At 46.1% G+C, this 18,118-nt stretch overlaps 1 protein-coding gene across 4 annotated transcripts in view; it reads right to left on the bottom strand.

Annotated features, from left to right (window-relative positions):
- The window catches only part of TNIK (TRAF2 and NCK interacting kinase), a 152,003-nt gene that overhangs the window by 121,918 nt on the left and 11,967 nt on the right, over positions 1-18,118 (bottom strand). For all 4 annotated transcript variants that reach the window (XM_030280316.4, XM_030280319.4, XM_072933232.1 and 1 more), the window contains exon 2: positions 2,752-2,817. In XM_030280316.4, coding sequence (XP_030136176.3) covers positions 2,752-2,817 — 66 coding nt within the window. The remainder of the gene's footprint in view (positions 1-2,751; positions 2,818-18,118) is intronic.

Below are 18,118 nucleotides of genomic sequence, written 5' to 3'. Positions count from 1 at the left end.
CAAATTCATATAAAAACATAACCATGTCCTTTATCCCATGGGATCAATGGGAAGTTTGCACCTTGCACATTTTCCCCCAGGTCCTGGGCAGGCCAGCTGGTTATCACCAGGACACCTGTAGTCTCCAGCACAAACGTGGCCATGTAGCAGTGTTAAGACATTGGTGCTATATCAGATTTTCTAGGGGAAACATCAAGGCTGCAGCACACAGACATAAACCATCATCCCCTGCCTGGAATAAACATGTCACTCTTCCTCTTTCCAACAGCAAAGTTGCTTTTCTTACTTCAGAGAGGGACCAGCCATGAGAAGGGGAGGGGTGATGCTCACCAGGTGACTGCTCGTGGCTGAGAGCACAAGGGCTTGGGCTGGCAGCCAGCACCAAAACCCAAAACCACAACCAGAGGCACATACAGTCTCTAGGAGGGCAGCAGTGGTGCACCTCAGGTAACACAGCACACAGGGGAGGTCACCACCCCTGCAGGGATCTAACAGAGGTGTAGATGTGGCATTTAGCAACATGGTGGGCTTGGCAATGCTGGATTGTTGTCTGGGCTCAGTCTTAAAGACCTTTTCCAAACTGAATGGTTCTGTGAACAGTCCAGCCCTGCCTGAGAAGGGTTTGGAAATGGCAGTGGAACAACCATCTAATTACAGAGGACGCTGCTCCTAGGTATGGATCACTTCTAAGGGCTGATTTAGAATGGAGCCAGAAGGTCTGTGTGTCTTGAAAGTTGATCCATTTGTTTTGCTGCAAGAGATAAATACAGCGGTGGTATCTGGAGAAAAAGAATCGCAAAGATCTTATTTCCACGCAGGGTTTTAGGGTGGGCCACCATAAACAGTTATGTATGTTTTATATCAAAGTCTCCTTTTGTTTACAGAGCGTGTGCTACTCCAGGACTTCAGTTTAAGGGAGCTGTGAAGTCAGGCTTAGCCTGAGCTCATACCTCAATACTTACTAATTTGGTTTGGACAGCAACGTTTTCCCCTCCACCCCCATCACCATCCCGTCTGGCACCGGCACCACGTGAATCACACCGAGGACAATCCAGTTACTCCAGCACGTTAAAATCAGTTAGGAGGAGGATTTTCCCCTCATACAACACGGGAAAAAGGAACACAGAAACATTCAGCCTACACTTGGGACAATTCTGGGTGGTTTTTTTCCCCCTTTGAGGTAACACACAGAAAGAATTGAAACCAGCAAGAGGAAACCCGATCAGCTGAGCCACACAACCAGCAGCACCAGCTTATTTCCCTTTTTTGCTCTCCACAAAAACACGACGCTTTGAAAAGGCCGTTACAGGCACATAGTTTCCACGGATTGTTAGAAATATGAACCAGTTAAAATTAGGTCACCTTCCACCGTTATTTTAGCAGCTGAGAAGAAAAACAGTTCAGAAGGGAGCTCCCGTGGCAGGGAGCACATGGTGGGAAAACAATGAATACCAGAGGGGAAGGCTCCCTGGAATATAACCTTGATAAGAACAGCTTTGGGGTGGGGCGGTTTTTCCTTTGTTTTTGTTATTTTTTTTTTAAAAATCTGTTTCAGTTCAAAAATTCACACATCTAAAACTCCAGAAGTTCCAGTTCATCTTCGGTTCACTTCAATCCCTTGATCCTTCTGCTGACAGGATTAATCTACAGTGGCAGGAGGATGGGGAATCTTGGCTCTTTGAACACCATTCTCTTCAGCAGGGGCAGCTCGCTGTCTCTTAGAGCATGACAAGCAAGAGCTGTGTCTCCAAAACCACAGAGTAGGAGCACATGAGTATATTCTTTTCTATAGTCAAAATGAAACATGGGCATGACGGGTAAACAGGATCTCAGTGTGCCCACACACGCATGAGTACACGTGTACACAGCACTTGTGCCCACACAACAGGAGTTTCTTGGAGAATGAGGCCCAGAGGAGGTACTGACTCCCAGCAGAACCATAAAAGTTGGCAAATTCCTCATGCAGCCATGACAAGAAACATCTCCCCACCACATATAAACACAGATAACCCCAGACTTAGAAATAATTCAATCCCACCCCAAATGCATGAGAACAGTCCATAAAAAGACCTCACCAAGATAACAAAATCTGGATATTCCCCAAGCTAAGAAGTGTTTGAGACAGATGATATAATACAGCAGAGGGGCATTTTAAATATTCTTGTAAAGAAGCTCATGCTTTTGAAATCCTGCTCTCCACAGTCCCTTCACTGTTCTTATCTGGATTGCTGCTCCTAGATGTTTAGAAAAATTTAAAGCAATCCTACTGACTGTAACAGGCACTTTAATAAAAACATTTTAATAGTGTTTTTAATCCTGTAGCAGGTCCCTGCCAGTGGAAAGGGTGGCAGCCAGCCTGTGTTCAGGCAGAGCACTAGACTGTAGCAAACTCATTTGGCAGCCTATTGCAGCCGTAAACTCAGCTCTTAGACAAGATCGAGATTTAGCTATTAAAGCACAGACTTCTCACTCCCTCCTCATCATCTAATCAATAAAAAGCAACTGGGGGGAAAGGGGGGGAAAAAAAGGCAATTCATTTTCTTGTGACAGTTTCAGGACTAATGTGAATTGCTTATTGTAAGAGCTCTGTGTGCTACACGGTACTTGCACACGAGCCCAAAAAGGTCAGAGTTCAGCAAGGCTTCTTGTCAGGTTTGAAATGGTCAAAGCCTGGTCAAGGTGACATGCTGGGATGCTCCATGTTCAACACACAGCCAAGGCAAACAGGATCACTTCAGCTGGAGCTCTTACCTTATAGACCTGCCCGTAGGTACCATTGCCAACGAGCTCTACCAATTCAAAGATTCCTGCAGGATCCTAGGAGAAAAGAAAAAGAATATAAAATAAGCAATATTTATAGACTTCTGAGAAAATAAGCATTTTATGAAGATCAGCGTTTCTCTGACAAGGGTTTTGAGTGGTTTAAGTTTTTCAGCCAGACCAGGGATGGGAATTACAGGGACAATGAGCAGAAGCTTGGCACTGTGCAGGTGACAGCCCTGTGTGGGCAGCCCCAGCACTTGGGGCAGCACAGACCTGCCCAGAGCTGCCCAGCTCCAGCACCTGGGCTGGGAGATGCCAGGAAAGTGCCTGTGAGTGAGTATCCACCCATTTGACTGCCATCTGCTCCATCCATGAACACTCAGTGCATGCTTTAAATGCAACAGCAAACATTTGCTATTAGAAGTTAGGTTTTCTTATGCATCAGCTTTGGAATAAAACAAGCTAACTGGCAGGATGCCACTCTGAGGCTCAAAGCAGGGGTTTCCAGGTCTATTCCTGAGGTCAACAATATTAGTATTACTCAGTCTAAAGGCCAATTTTGGTTTGGTGCATCCTGGCTGTTGACATCCTGGTTTTCAGCTGAGATGAGCAGATCCAAGGCAATGCTATAAGAGGACACAATACTTTGTAAAGGTGGCAACAAAGCACGAAACTCTGCACTTGGCACGTGCCCAGCCAAGGGAAGTTCAGTCACACACACACACGGACCCACCAGCACAGCCCAAAGACAACATGAGCACTGAGGTATGAGGGAGAGTGGGGAAAGAAAGAAGGAATAACCAGTGCTGCTATTTTCTCTTCTGGGTGGGTTTTCCCCTTCCAGAAGCTTCATTTATACTCTCCTGCTCCTCCTTCTTTTCCTGTACTCACCACTCCAGTTTTGGAGAGGACAATCCCCCTGGAAGCTGGCAGATGTGGAGGCATCCTGACATCCCTGGGGTCTGTGTGTCCCTGAGCCCACCCAGCCAAAGGGCGACTTTGTCTCCCACACCACCACCCATCCTCATCCTCCCTGCTGGGTTTTGAGTCACTTGAGCTGATGGATGACTTGGCATCCCAGTGAGTCCAGGGATACCAGCTCCCAGGGATACCAGCTCCCAGGGATACCTCCCAAGGAGGATCAGCCAGCAGCACTCCTGAGGAGAGAAGAGATGGACACCCACCACCCCGTTGCGGACACAGAGTTTCGTTCACTACAAAGCTACATGAACTCAAGATGCTTGTGGATCCAAAAGTCAAACTGAAACGTAAACTTTAAGGCATTTAGAGATTTTGAGGAGTTAAGATTTTAGCTAGAAATAAGCCTTACTAGAGTTAATTAAAATAAGAATAATAAATGAGTAGGCCTTGATGAAGTTAGGAGTTAGTAGTTAACTAATAATTAATTGCTTGTCAGCACAATGTTTGGTTAGCTGGGTTTATAATGAAGAATATAGAAACTGATAAATAGCTTTTAGGAACATAAGACAATTGTGGGCCTCCTCTGTTCTGAAACCAATTGAAGACAAGGAATGGGAGTTCTACCAAGAGTTCATTTGTCACATTTGCATTGAAAAGGTAGAAAGGTCAGAACGAGGAAGACTTTATTTACTTCCTCATTTTGGGACCCCTCCCCATAAAAGGGACCACCGACCCATTTCAAGGGACAAACTACGCATGCTTAATAGCTTTTGGAGTGATTAGCATACGAAGCGGGGAATGGGATGTACCAAAATTATGAATATGCATTTGTATTTTGTATATTCAATACTTATATGGATAAAAAGACTCTGTAATCACCTGGAAGGCGCGGTGTGTATTTGGGAGCTATCCCGCACGCTGCCCGGCGTCGAATAAACATACACTTTCTAACTTTAAACTGTTAGAGAGTTTTTGTCCGTCACAGTTGGATATCGATACTAGATCAATATCCATATTTCTTTAATAAATCAAAACACTGGATCTTTGTGAGAAGCTGAGAAGCAAGGTTCATCCAGTAACAGTGCCACAAAATTAATGTGAGTCCTGATGTGGCTGGGGCAGCTTTCCACCCAGCCAGGAACATGTGCTGCCGTGGAGTGGCGAGGGTTTGGCACAACTCCATGGCAGGGTGACAGCAACCCCTCTGATCATTAATGCCACATCCCCCTTCTGCTCTTCCTCCATCATGTATGAGCAGCTTCCTCAGGCTGCCTGGGAAGCCCTGGGGTACTCCAGGGTGGGAAGCCCACTCAGCCTTCAGTGGGACAATCTGCAGCAAAGGGCAGGGAAGCTGTGCTGGAGGAGACCAGCGAGGACTCGTCTGCCATGGTGCACACACACCTGCACCCAGAACCTTGGGCTGGACACAGTTTCCAGCATGCAGCATCTCAGCTGGGTGTGCACAGCCTCTGGGATTTGCTGCCTTGGTACCAGGCAGGGAAATGCCAGGAATGGATGGGAAAGGGAACTGACACCAGGTTTCCACACTGGGTGAGGAAATGGGGGAGAGGGAAGCATGGCAGCAGCTGCTGTTTATTTTTTGAGTTTCTTTCCTAAGGGTTGTTCTCTGTGTCAGTGCTGACACAACTCTGAAAGAGGCTTTTCCAGTGCTACAAGTATATCTATTTTTGAATATTCACTAGGAAATGAAGGCATAAGAAAGCTGTGCCTAGGGCATATGCTTAAGAGGTTTGGAGAAACATCCAGAGATGCAGCTGGCCATTTCTGATAAAAAGAACTCCTTTTTGTAATATGTTTTCCAACCTCTTTATACAAACCTTAAAACTCAAGAGCACCCCACCATCCCAGGTTCACTGCTCTTACATGTGCAAAAATCACATTTGTGGCTCCAACAGGTTTGCCTGAGTGCATCCATCACTTGTTTGTGATGCCAGTCCCACACCTGCCTCTGCTGTCACTGTGCCCAGGGCAGCTCTGTGCCAGCCAGGGCTTTCCCATCACCCACACCTTCTGCTCCTGACATCCCATCCTGACTCCCACCAGCCAGGCAGTTTCTCTGCTGCAGTGTCCCCTCTCCATCCTGTTTTCTCTCTGCATTTTTCCAGAAGCATTGCCAAGGTATCTGGGCATCTCTCAGCACAGGCAGGAGTGACCCAACTCCCCTGACTGCTGCCACAGGCAGCTCCACCTGAGCACAGGCAACACGCTGGGAGCACCAGCACTGTCAGGGAGCACAGGGGGCTGGATCTCTCCTCCCAGATCCACTGCCCTCCTTGGCCTGCCCTCTGCCCATGCAGCCAAAGGGAAAAGCTTCTCCCCAAGAGCCACCATTAGAACCCAGGAATAATGTTATATTAATGGCCTTTCCAGAAAACACACAGCAAAGGATGGTGGAAGCAAGGCAAAAAAAGCCCTGCTTCCCACTGGTCTCCCCTGGACCAATTCATACACAGAAAAGAGATTTGCATCTTAATGGCTGCTGGGAATAGGCTGTCCCTGGTACCAGGGGCACATCCTGCACATGCCACAAAGCCCCTGCTGAGATGCTTCAGGAGGGTACCAGAGCAGCTCGGGCAGGCTGGAGTGGGCAGCGAGGGAGAAAAATAAAAAGGCACACAGCATGCATGATGATAGCCAGGGCAAAAAGAAATCCACCCTGCAGAGTCCCAACCAGGACCAATCCAGGCCAAGCAGGGAATAATCTCAGACCAAATATAGCCTGTGCTGCAGATCAGGGCTCACAGCAGCACTGGGCTGCACTTGGCTGGGGTGGCTGCAAAGCTCATCCCACATCCTGCTTCCAGCCTGATGCCCTCTCCTCCATCCAGGAGGGACACACAGGGGATGAGGCTGCTGCAGCCTGCTCTTCCCACACCCCAGACTGCCTTCACAAGAACTGCTGTACCTCGTGTAACTGGAAACAGCTGCACTGAACAACAAGCCCACAATAAATGGAAAGAATGAGGTGAGCTGTTCGTTTAGGCAAAAAAGGTACATTGTTTAAAACAGGGGGGAGAAACAGCATTTAAGACAAAGCCACAAATAATTTTCAGCCCTGAATTAGGTTCACTTCAACTAGAAAGTAGTACAGCTGTAGCAGCACCAGAACTTTGCCAGGATCCCTTAAACTAAGGTAGGGTTCCTCCCTGCTCCCTGTGACTCAGAACTTGTGCCAGGGGATGTAGGAGCAAACTCAGGCTCTCCATGAAGCAGCAAAACACTCAAGAGGACTTTTCACCTACCCATGGGATGGGAAATGTTTCACAGAGTAGCACCTGCAGCAAGGGCTGTGCAGACCCAGTGCTCCTCCAGGCAGACTAGGCTGGGACCTGCCTCTTGTGCCAGGATATGACCATGCTGCCACAGGTAAAGCCAGGACAAGCTCAAATTCAAGTGGGAAATGGTTATGTTTCTACTAATCTCTCAAGAAAATCAGTGGTACTAACGTTTCAGTGGCTAAAACTGGTCCAAGACACAGAAAAACACAGAGGCATCATCCTTTCCACCAGTATAATGGGTAAGGGGAAAAAAAAGTCCACTGTATTTCAATAAAGTGTATTTAAAACTAGTGCATTATCAGAAGAAGGACTTCTGTGTGTAGATGATAAAGCAGGATATATTCAAATTTCAGCAACAAAACAGGGCTCCCTTTTGAAGACTTATCAGCATGGAGCACACAGCGGGGCTGGCAGGTTCCTGGTTAAAAATGCTCCCTCCCATCTGCCTAACCCAGACCCAAAGAACTAAAGCTGAAAGATGTGTGTGCCCACACCACAATGTCTCAACAAGTCCAAGGCACAAAAGAGGCAACACTTTGCTTGAGGAGACTATTCAGAGAACAATACCCACACCCAGGGCTAAGTCACCCAAGGGCCAAGGGCTGCAGGTGTGTATCAGTGCTGGCTATGGTGAACAGAACACAAGTGCTGTTAGTGAGCACAACACAAGTTAGCCATCTTTAAGTACTGCCATGCAGGTGTCCATAAACATGAGAAATATTTATACACAGCCTGTACACCAAATCTGCTTGTTTTCCTTGAAGGAGACTCATTTTTCTCCCTTCTAGCCCACACAAAAGGGCTGTAACAGGAAGGGTTACATGAGGAGACAATGGAAAGAAGCTCAAGAGAGGGGAACCCAGGGGCACACCAATTAAACCACGACTGCTGTGGATGCACAGGAGGGGAAATCAAGAGATTGGAGCCTCTGTAATCATTGTGCACTTAGTCCCTCAGTTCTAGCAGCTAATGACAACTTCCAGCCAAAAACCATGGAGCTACCCAGTCATTAAGCAAATGTTACAACCCTAGAGAAGGAAAAAGCACTGTGTAACCAGAGGCAGCAGTTATGGGTCAGTAACAGAGGAGTGTCCCCAGGCACTAATCAGCCAAAGCAGCTCTGTGGCATGAGAAGAGTTTTTTTCATCTCCACCAAGATATAAAGCCTGTGCAACTAATGCTCCTAAACATCAGGGTATTATGAACCTTTGCCTCACATCTCCATAATAAAAGAGCCCCAACAGGAGATCCCACAAAAACTAAAGCAGGCTTACAAAGCCATTTACTCATCACCCTCAACACGAGACCCAGGGAGCTTTGTCTGTGTGCAGGTGCCTCTGCCTAGACAAGTCCTGGCAGTCACAAGGTGAAACTTTGGCACTGGGAAGCAGCTAAGGGTCATTCTTCCCAAAAAGCTGGCTCTTGTAAACTAATGGCAATGCCACAGTGCCCAGACAGCCTAGGAAAGCCATAATCCCAGCTGGCATCACCCAGCTTGGCATGGCAGCACTGTCAACCCAAATGGTTGTCCTGAGGTGTCAACTGCCCGGAGAAAGTTGGGTTTTCCAACCCTACCAAGCTCCAACCAGAAGTGAAAGACCATCAATTCAGAATGTAAGAAAGGTTTTGCAAGGAATGCAGGAGAGAGAGAAAAGCCTTTCAGCAGCAGAGTTCAATAGGCAAACCTATCATCAGGGCAACATTCCGATTATGCATCACTGCAAGGAATGAGCGCAAGGATGAAGCCTTTTGTTCTCACACTGTACACCTGCCCAGATTTCATTTCCCCAAGGCCAAATGCTGGCTGGGCCATACTCTGTGAAGCCACCTCTCATGTTAGCAGGAAGCTTTAGAAACTCTGTAAGCAGCCATCAATCTCCCATGCATCAGGACCTCAGTAACCTCAAGCTCTACAAAGTCCCCTGCTATTCCTTCTGAAGGGGCCTCAGTTCACTCCTTTTGCAACACTTTGCACTGGCTTCTACAGCAGGAATTGAAGCACTTGTGCAGTGTGACAAAACAAGATCACCTTGGGGAAGTTACCCCAAATGACGTGCAGTTCACAGAAAAATAGAGGGGCTTGAAGAGCACTCGAAGACGCAGCTGCTTTTTAGTACTCAGCTGGCTGTCTCCATCTCCGAGGCACTTCTGGTTAACAACCCTGTGAGTAATATCAAGATGGACTACATAAGCCAGGAGAGGATTGTTAATATAGCTGCAGACAGCAGCAAACAAAGCAGGAAGGCAGAGGCCAAGGCAATAAAGTACTGAGTCACTGGGAACTTTCTAAAAAAGAAGTTGGGGACATGACTTTTTCAAGTTTCAATCACACAGACATAGCCCTAAGGCTGCCCATTAATTAAAGCAGCGCAAAAAACCTCAAAAGGCTGCACAGGTATTTTTGAGATAAAAGCCAAGCAATGAAGCAGAACCATGCTGGACTACTGGATGTTACTCAGCCCTCCCAGGGATTGTTTAATCTCACGCCTTCTCCTGCTAGCTTTGGTATCCTTCCCCTCCTTCGCCCACCCATCCAGAGACTCACAAAACAAGCTATCATCAATGCCATCTACCACTGCACCTCCTGCCTACTCAAGCAATACAAGCTGCTCTACTTGGAAGGGTAATAATGAACTCCCCAAGGGCTTTGTTTTCATTTTGGAGAAGCAGTTTGTCCTCCCTCACCCCCAAACACTCAGCTCCGTAACTTAAAAGAAGATGTTAGTCAAGAAACAGCATTACTACTCAGCGTTAAGAAAAACTGCTCTCAAGGCTAAGCTATTAGCAGAAGAAAAATTTCTGCCTTGGACAGCTGAGAAGTCTGTTTACAAATCTATTTGAACCACTTTTCTGCAGCATCTCACCAGGAGATGCTCTTCCAGGCCCTACTGAGAGCCACATCTGTGCTCTGTCCATTCCCCCTTTCTGAACCATAAATCCACTCTCCCACATCTCCAGCACTCTCCTCTCCAGCTTCTTACTGCAATAAAGCTCCAGCCACCATGTGAGCATCTCTTTCCTTTCCAGAATGTTAAGACCTGCCAATAGCTGGCAGCAGCAAAATTAAATAAGAACTAATCACCACATTGGGCTTTTCAGTCAATAAAACTGTATTACTTCTTCAACTATTACCTGTTCAATTTAGGATGTAAGTGTAGATTTGTAGTCCCCAGCCAGCAAAGGAATAGCCAACACCAGTGCTTAGGGAAGAAAAATACAAAATCCCCTATGCACATAGACAGTTCATTCCCACTTGGTTCTGCAGAGGCCAAGCCACTGAAGCTACAATAAACCGAGTATTCCAGATTTCCTGCTCACAGACTGAAACTTGCACACATAAAATTAGAGTTCTTCTGACCTAGTTTCTCCTTTCTAGCATGTCAAAAGTAAAAGCAGCCATTCTGTACCCTCTCCACAAATAAGAAATGTGGTAGCTCTAAGCCTATAAGGAACACATATTCTGACCTGGAAAAAAAATGGCTTTCTCCAACCAAAATGATGCTGCTCTAGCACTGCAAATGGTGTGTCCCACAGACCAAGATGCACTAGTGATACCAGGAGAGGACAACAATGATATATATAAAATTAACCTTCCTCCAACGTTGCATGTCAGAGCAGTCCAGGACAAGGAAAAGCCACCCACAAGCTACACATTTACATTAACCAAAACAAGGGTCCAAGCCTCCTTCCTACTCCTTCAAAAGCATGGCCAGCAACAAGTGAGTTCAACTTTCCTGATGTCATTCAAGCAAAAGGCAGCAAGTTTTGACTTGAGATTAATGAAAATGAACATGTGGCCTCCGTGAGTCTCAGCACGGTAAGAAAATGCTGAGATATTCAATAACCCTCAAGACAAGACAATTGTACTTATTCTTCATTTGTAGTTAGTTTCCCTCCAAAGCAGCCATTCTTCTCACCCTTTTAAAGCTCTACAGCACATTCCACAGATCACCAGGACAAAGTCCATTAATTGTTTCAGCTGCATGACAAGCCCATCTTCCAGGTCACAGCAGAGTGGGCATCCAGAAGAGCCAGAAGCCAATCAAACCAGAAGCATCAGCAAAAGCACAACTGCTAAGTGAACCCCAAGGTTTTCAATGCCTTGCTGGATGAATGCAGCCTCAGCGCCATCAGCCCCTTCAACATATGCCTAATTCAAGCACACAACTTCAACAAGGCAATATATAAAAGGCTTGGCTGAGCTCAGTGTCTCTAAAAAGCTGCAGTGCCAATTATAAATCACATCTATAGCCCCCAGAAGATCTAAAGTCACTACCAGTATTGTACCACACTCCTTCAGATGCAGACATCAATTAGAGCACAGCAGCTGGACGCTCTCCTCACTGGAAGTCATTCATGTCGTTTCAGACTAATAAGATATTATTCCTAAATGTTTAGCTCTCACCCCTCTGATAAAGAGAGTTTCAACCTTGGCCAGCAAATGTTTGCATCAAGCTGAAATTGTTACCTACCACTAAACGCTGTCAAAGGTTTATGGGCTCTCGGAGGAGTTGGTTTAATTGTTACCAAGGCAGCTGTTTTGGGAACTACAGCCTCTTGACATCCCACTCCTGGAGATGCACTGTGCAAAGCTGCTGCCGAGCTCGTGCCAAGAGAAAGCAGCACCCTCTGACACACAGGCAAGCATCCAGTCTCCAACAGCAGGTCACGCCTGTGGCTTCATCCGAGTGTCTGCAGGAGTGACAGAAGCCAGCCTGCCCCTTCCTGAGGCACTGCTGGCCACTCCAGCTCCTGCAGCCCTGCTGGGGCCACCATCTGGGACCACCTTTGCCAAGAAACGACAGCCTCACTCCCTCCCTGCGGTCAGTTGTGACCAGAGGGATGGCTTAAAACAGAACATCTCGCTCTCAGGTGCATTTTGGAGCAAGAAAAGAAAAGCAATCTTAAAAACATTTTGCTTTTTTAAACTAGGATGGTTTTGCACCTCTTATGTCTATTTTTCAGTTATGGTTGTGGGCTGAGCTGACCAGAAAACTTGTCAGGGATGAAAGGATTGTAGCATCAACAACCCATGGACTACAGCCTTCAACAGCAGAGATCTGTGCAACAACCAACACACAGCCAGGCATGTAGGCATGCATTCCAGAAATCCCTGAATCCCAGATTAAAGCAGCTGCCATTACTTTTCAGTATTTCCTTGTCCCTATACACACGTCTGGAAAAACACCACCTCCCTGCTGGATTCAGCTGAGAGTTTCTCACATCAGCCCAGTTTTCACAAATCATCTGGAGATGGAGTTATCTGCTGGTTTTGTGCTTTTCAAAGAGTTTACCCACAGCATGTCACTTGTCATCAGCTCCTCACACATGACTCTACAAGGGCTGGCTAGCAAGAAAGGCAGATAACTCTCCAGTGGCAGCAGTTTCCAGAAAGGACAATAGGGGGAACAAATCACTTTGAATTATTGAGCAGAACTCTGCAGGATAGACTGTAGAAAAATCCCAAACTCCACAATTACACCAACAAGATGCCAAAATCTTGTATTATAAACTCACTTTTACATTGAATTGTCCTGACAAATCAGCAGAATTATTTAAAATACTATCAGATATATAGTAATTTGCATGTTTCAATTTAGAAATACACGTTTTACCCAAGAGTTAAATTGTGGGGAAGGGGAATGGAAGGCTTCTCACCTTTTTTCCTACATTTCACAGGCTGTCTCCAGTAACACCAGATCCAGCAAGAAGTCCAAAATGTTGGTTATAACAGACACTCAAACTGGGTGGAAAACAAGGTCCCACAGCAAAAAGCAAGCTCCTGCCTGATCCATGTCAAACAAACAGCCTAAAATCAGGGTTGGTCCACAGTTGCTGAAGTGATTTGCAAGATTTTTTTTGCCACAGTGTGAAGTATTTCCCATAGCAAGTCTTCTGTACTTCTTGGTGAATCCCACATTGAGAAACGCCCTCAGAAATTGAGGGACATGCTTTTTATTTTAAACCCCAATGCTCTGAAATACTAAACCTGACAGGGGCATATAGATTATTTAGTTTAGTTCATTTGATATCTGCATTACAACAGCACTTTGGATGAGAACAAGGCAAGGGACCTTTCTCCCACATGTCCCAGGAAGATGTGCAGGTTTTGCTTTGCAACTCACCTTGATGTCCCATAAATCCAACCACCACATTTTGCTTTCTGGGACCCATTGTGCTCCCTGTCAAATTGGAGCCTTGTGACACCTCCCTGCCTTGGGAGCTCTCTGCTAGCTTTGGTTCCAGCTGGGACATTACCTGCCTTTTTGCAGAGCTCCACAAATTTTTAATAGTTCAAAGAAGCAGGCTGGAAACATTAATATAAACACACAGACAGCAGCTCAGCAAGCCCTGTGAGACCACAGGGAGCAGCCTGCTGAAGACCAGTACAAGACAGGAAAACAAAGCAGGTAGGGAAGCCCATAATAATTGGAATTTCAGCTGACAAGTCAGACCTATTCCTCCTGGAGGCACAAGGTGCCAGCAACCTCCAGCCACTCCTCTCAGCCCTGCCCACAGTCCTTCTCCATGCTCAAGAATGGGGTCAGCTCTTCAGGCCCACCTCCTTCAGCCCAAGAGAGACACTGAAAATCCTCACGAGGATTTGGCCCACAGTCATAAAATGTGAAATTAATCATGAGTGTTTAAGATCTGAAAAGAGGATGAGAAACATTAGTAACTGCTTCTAAATTAATTGCCGTTGTTGTTATTTGATTTGCTAAACTCTCTGGGGCTAGATTTTATTTTAGAAAACTATGAACATATCAAATTAATCAACTTAAAATAAATGGTCTTGATTTATTTATTTCTGCTGTATCTACTCCTCTTTAAGCTTGGCAACTCACTGCATTCTTTCCATCCTGTGAAAGAAAAAGAACAGGGGCTTTGCTTTATTATTATTTTAAAGGAACTTCTATGAAGCTTAGCAGTTCTACGAGTTAAAATCATGGCAAAACTATGTTGTGAAGGAGGACAAGTGCAAGGCTGGAGCTGGTTTCCACACTCTGCAGGCGCCAGCTTTGCACTGGGAGCCCACCAGCAGAGTCACACCACACAGTCCAAGCAAATCAGATCTATTCCCCAATAATTTAGAGCTGAAAGACACCCGACCAGGTTTCAACAGGGGCTGTCCCAGTGTGAGGCACACTTCTTGCATAAAAGTCCTTCTAGAAAGGAAGAAGTTTAATCTTCTCTAGCCAGATTTCGCTGTTTCTGAATCCTCTGGAAGTTGGGTCAGCATCCTTCCCCCTCTCCTAATCCCCTGCCCTCAGCTTTAGCAATGCAGCAATGCCTCTGCCAGCAAACTAAAAAGAAAAGCCCTCAAATATATTATGCTGAAGAATATTAATCTTGTGTTCCACAGAATATTAAGTGGATTACATCTACAGCCTCCAAGGAGAAAAACGTTGATTCCCATGTATCTTGTGCTATTATTCACCCCTATTAGTTTTTCCTGCCAGCCTAACTTAAGTCATGACAATTTCTCATTAATTAGTGCAGAGCTCCACTGGCTCAACAGACCAAGCAATGAGAGCAAGAGTGGGACTTCTCCATGGCCACCAGGCAGATCAGACCACTGTGGCACAGTTGCTGCACAGGAACACATATAAGGAGAAGAACAAAGCCAGCTTTGGGTTTTCTTGGATGACTTCCTGGCAGGATCACCCTTGGACATCTCTTTGTAAAGGTAACAGAAAGGTAAAGACAATTGCTGACCCATTTGAGACATGCCCTTGAATGAGGCACAGCAAACACGGAGAGATGGATGTTTCTGGCCTCTAGGGAATTGTGGTGGGAGAAGAACTCAACAACTCAACAAAAGCCTGAGGTGGGTGTGAGGTTCTCACACGCAGAAAGGAGCCCTGACCCCAGGCTGAAGGGGACCACCACCTCCCAAGGGTGAACCCGCCATGCCTGGGTGCTCCCCACCCCTGGGGTCTGCACTCCTCCTGAACACCCTCCTCAGCACAGGAATCCAGCCCTCTGCTCCCTCTAGAACCATTCAAACCACTGCAAAGTGCCACCAGCTGACTTTACTAGAGTTTTACACTTTCTTTGCAGAGGTGTTAATGACTCTAAAAAAGCACAAGACTGGGATAAGCAGCTTTAATAACATTTAAATGCTGACGATTAGGAGAAACAAGAGAGCCTGCAAGGGCCAGACTCTCAGAGGGAGAGGACCATAAATTACTCAGCACAGAGTAAGCAAGATCGAAATCACTCCAAAAAGATGCAACCCACTGACAATGATGCAAACTCAGCCCAGACTTTACTGAGTATCACAAGCAGGCTGATGAGTTGAAAAGGCCAAACAGGGTGAGGATGCTGCACAAAGTAAGGAAAGGAATTCTCAGGACATATGTTTTGTTCTTAACATAATACATAACCAAGAACTGAGCTTCTTGGTACGGAGACATTCATACTTCTATTGACATCTTGTTAGTCTGTGCATGGAAGAGAAACACAACTCCTCAGCTCCAATTTCCAGGCTCGATCCTCTTTTTTATAGTTCCTAGAGTAATTTCAATTCTACACAATAAAGAGCAAAACAGATAAGAAAAGCCTTATCAGATGAAGTAGCTTACAGCTTCCCACATGGGCAAGACAGAGAGCTAATGGCTACAGAAGCAGATAAGGATGCTCATAACCAGAAATCAAATCCACGTGTTTCAGCAACAACACACCGCCACAGAAAGCAAAATAATCAGTATAACAAACTCTGCCAGGCCACCCTAAATCCTCAGACAGCATCACTTCATCCCTCCTTGCAGACCCAGCTGGCCCATCACCATCTCTCCTGGTCAGAAGGGAGGGGAGAGCTGCACTCTCACTGTAAGTAAAAGCAGCATGTGCTCAGCTGAGCTCTGGTCCACCTTACAGCCTCAGGCTACAGCAAGAAAGACAAACTACTACAACACCAAGAAGCTTTTGCCATAATTTCCTTCTCTGAAGACCTGTGTTGAAGAGGAGTGTTCATTATGTAGGGAAACCAACTCAACTATCAGCTTTCCCAGGCTGCAAGTAATGCAAAGCCAGGATGGACTTTTTGTTCAGGGCAACACCAAGTACTTATGCAACTCCAATCCCTTCAGCATCCATGCCAAAGCTCAAACTCCAGTGCCATATCTCATCACTGCCAGAGACCCAGACTGTTCAATAATATCCAAATTCATGGTAAGCTGCTGGCAGTAGAGCTGCACCCTGGGTTCCCCACATCACTTAGTCTAAACCAGAGACACAGAATGTGATCCTCACCACTGAGTCACTCCAACAGCTCTAACCTGTTGGGTATTATCTCTTCATCTGATTCATCTCCTGAAAATTGACGCCTGCAAGTTATTTCCCTTCCCTCATGTCCCAAACATCACTCTGTGTTGGCAAGCATACAAGAAAAGCATTTATCCAAAGGAATTTGCTCATCTAGACTCACAGACACTAAAACCACAGGCTATCTAATCTTAGGAGAGCATAGTTTAATGGCTACAACACAGATGAGAGGCCAAAAGGTCTGACTTCTACTCCGAGCTCTGCTGGGGCTGCATGGCTCAAAAGGGAATCTAAGGAAGATGTTTGACCACTCCTCACCTTGATTTCCCCTGCTATGAGACTGTCCTAGCATTCCTTTCCTCACAGGGGATCTTATCTATAAAGACCTCCTTAGCATGTGAAAAGAGTTATGGATCTCCAGATGTGTACCTAAGGAAAAGTCTGAAGGAGTGGAGAAGCAGCACTGGCCAGGCAGCCTGGAGACACATCCTCTTCAGTGTGCTCAGCACACTCCACATCTGTGCTCAGAGAAACATCTGAACCCTTTGCCCCTACGGGGAAGGGAAAAAACCAATCATTTCCTTTTTCTTGAGAAACCTCAGAGCAAAGATTAAATTTTGCATCTCTTAAGTCAAGGAAATCATTCAAGATTCTCCCAACAATATCAAGAGACCCCACCACCTCTGCAGAGTCACCTGCAGAACCACCTCACAAGTAATCCCCACAGACCAGGACAATCCTCCCTGTCCCACCCTTTCTCTGGATGCCACTGAGTAGCAGAACTGGACTGAGGAAAACTAGAGGTCTACTCTCAGTGTTCTGCAACATTTGGGAAGGTAGGGAAAATCCAGACCTGGCACAGGTGAAACCAGAGCTGCACTGCCAGGGTCTCACTGCACAGCTCCTGCTGGGGGCCAGAAAGGGCTTCTTGTGGTGTCAAACAAACTCCCACTTGGAAAACAACTGAATATCAACAAGCAAGCTAGTATGTCAGCTCTTTCGGGAAGGAAATAAGAGTTATCCCCACTGGACTTGCTCCCATCTTTCTCAGCTGCCTCAGTTAACCTTGAGGACAGATCACAGTAACCACACCAGTGCCAGAAACAGCCAAGCACCAGCTGGAACTGCTTCAGTAGAGCAAGACCTCTGCCCCTAAGGTTGGTCCACAAACCTCCTACTTTCTCCCAAGTGGCAAAAGACAATGCAGTGAAGGACAGAAGGTATGTCCCCTCTGGTCTAGCCATGTGGAACAGAAAAGTCTCAGAGGAACTGCTGGCTTAAGAACTTGAAGAAAAAACAAAAAAGGCTCAGCTGCTTTTAAGAGGAAAATGTCCCATTGTTCCATAATTAATGGAAAGCAGAAGAGGCTTTATGAACTCGTTGAGAAATGAGGGTGAGCATTAGAAAGCACTTTTCAGTATTTCATGATCACAAGGTGAGCTACTTGCATAATTCTGACAAAGAACATGAATGCTGATATCACAAGGCAGTTATGAAACTTGGGCTTTAAATACTGAATAACAATAACGCAGTAATTAAGTCTCATAAGTAATTTTTTTCTTCTTTTTTTTTTTTTTCCCTTAACTGCAAAGAAGATGCCGCAACCTTCAACTGAGGTAGGACTGTCCTCTCTGGCAAGATTTACACACGATGGATGTCCTCTGCTCCCACCACCTCACGGCACCATGGATCCATCCCATCCCAGAGCCACTCTGCCAGTCACATCCCCTTCTTCAGGCCTCCCACTCCTTCAGGAGAGGCTTCAAGATCACAGCAAGGGACACGCTGTGAACCTGTGAGGGGCAGGAGGATGAGGGAGCAAACCTGAATAACTGCATTCTGCTAGTTAACCCCCAACAAGCTCCTCA

This window comes from Taeniopygia guttata, chromosome 9 (genome assembly GCF_048771995.1).
Source record: "Taeniopygia guttata chromosome 9, bTaeGut7.mat, whole genome shotgun sequence".
In the NCBI taxonomy this organism is placed as follows: domain Eukaryota; kingdom Metazoa; phylum Chordata; class Aves; order Passeriformes; family Estrildidae; genus Taeniopygia; species Taeniopygia guttata.
This window is presented reverse-complemented; position numbering and strand designations above follow the sequence as displayed.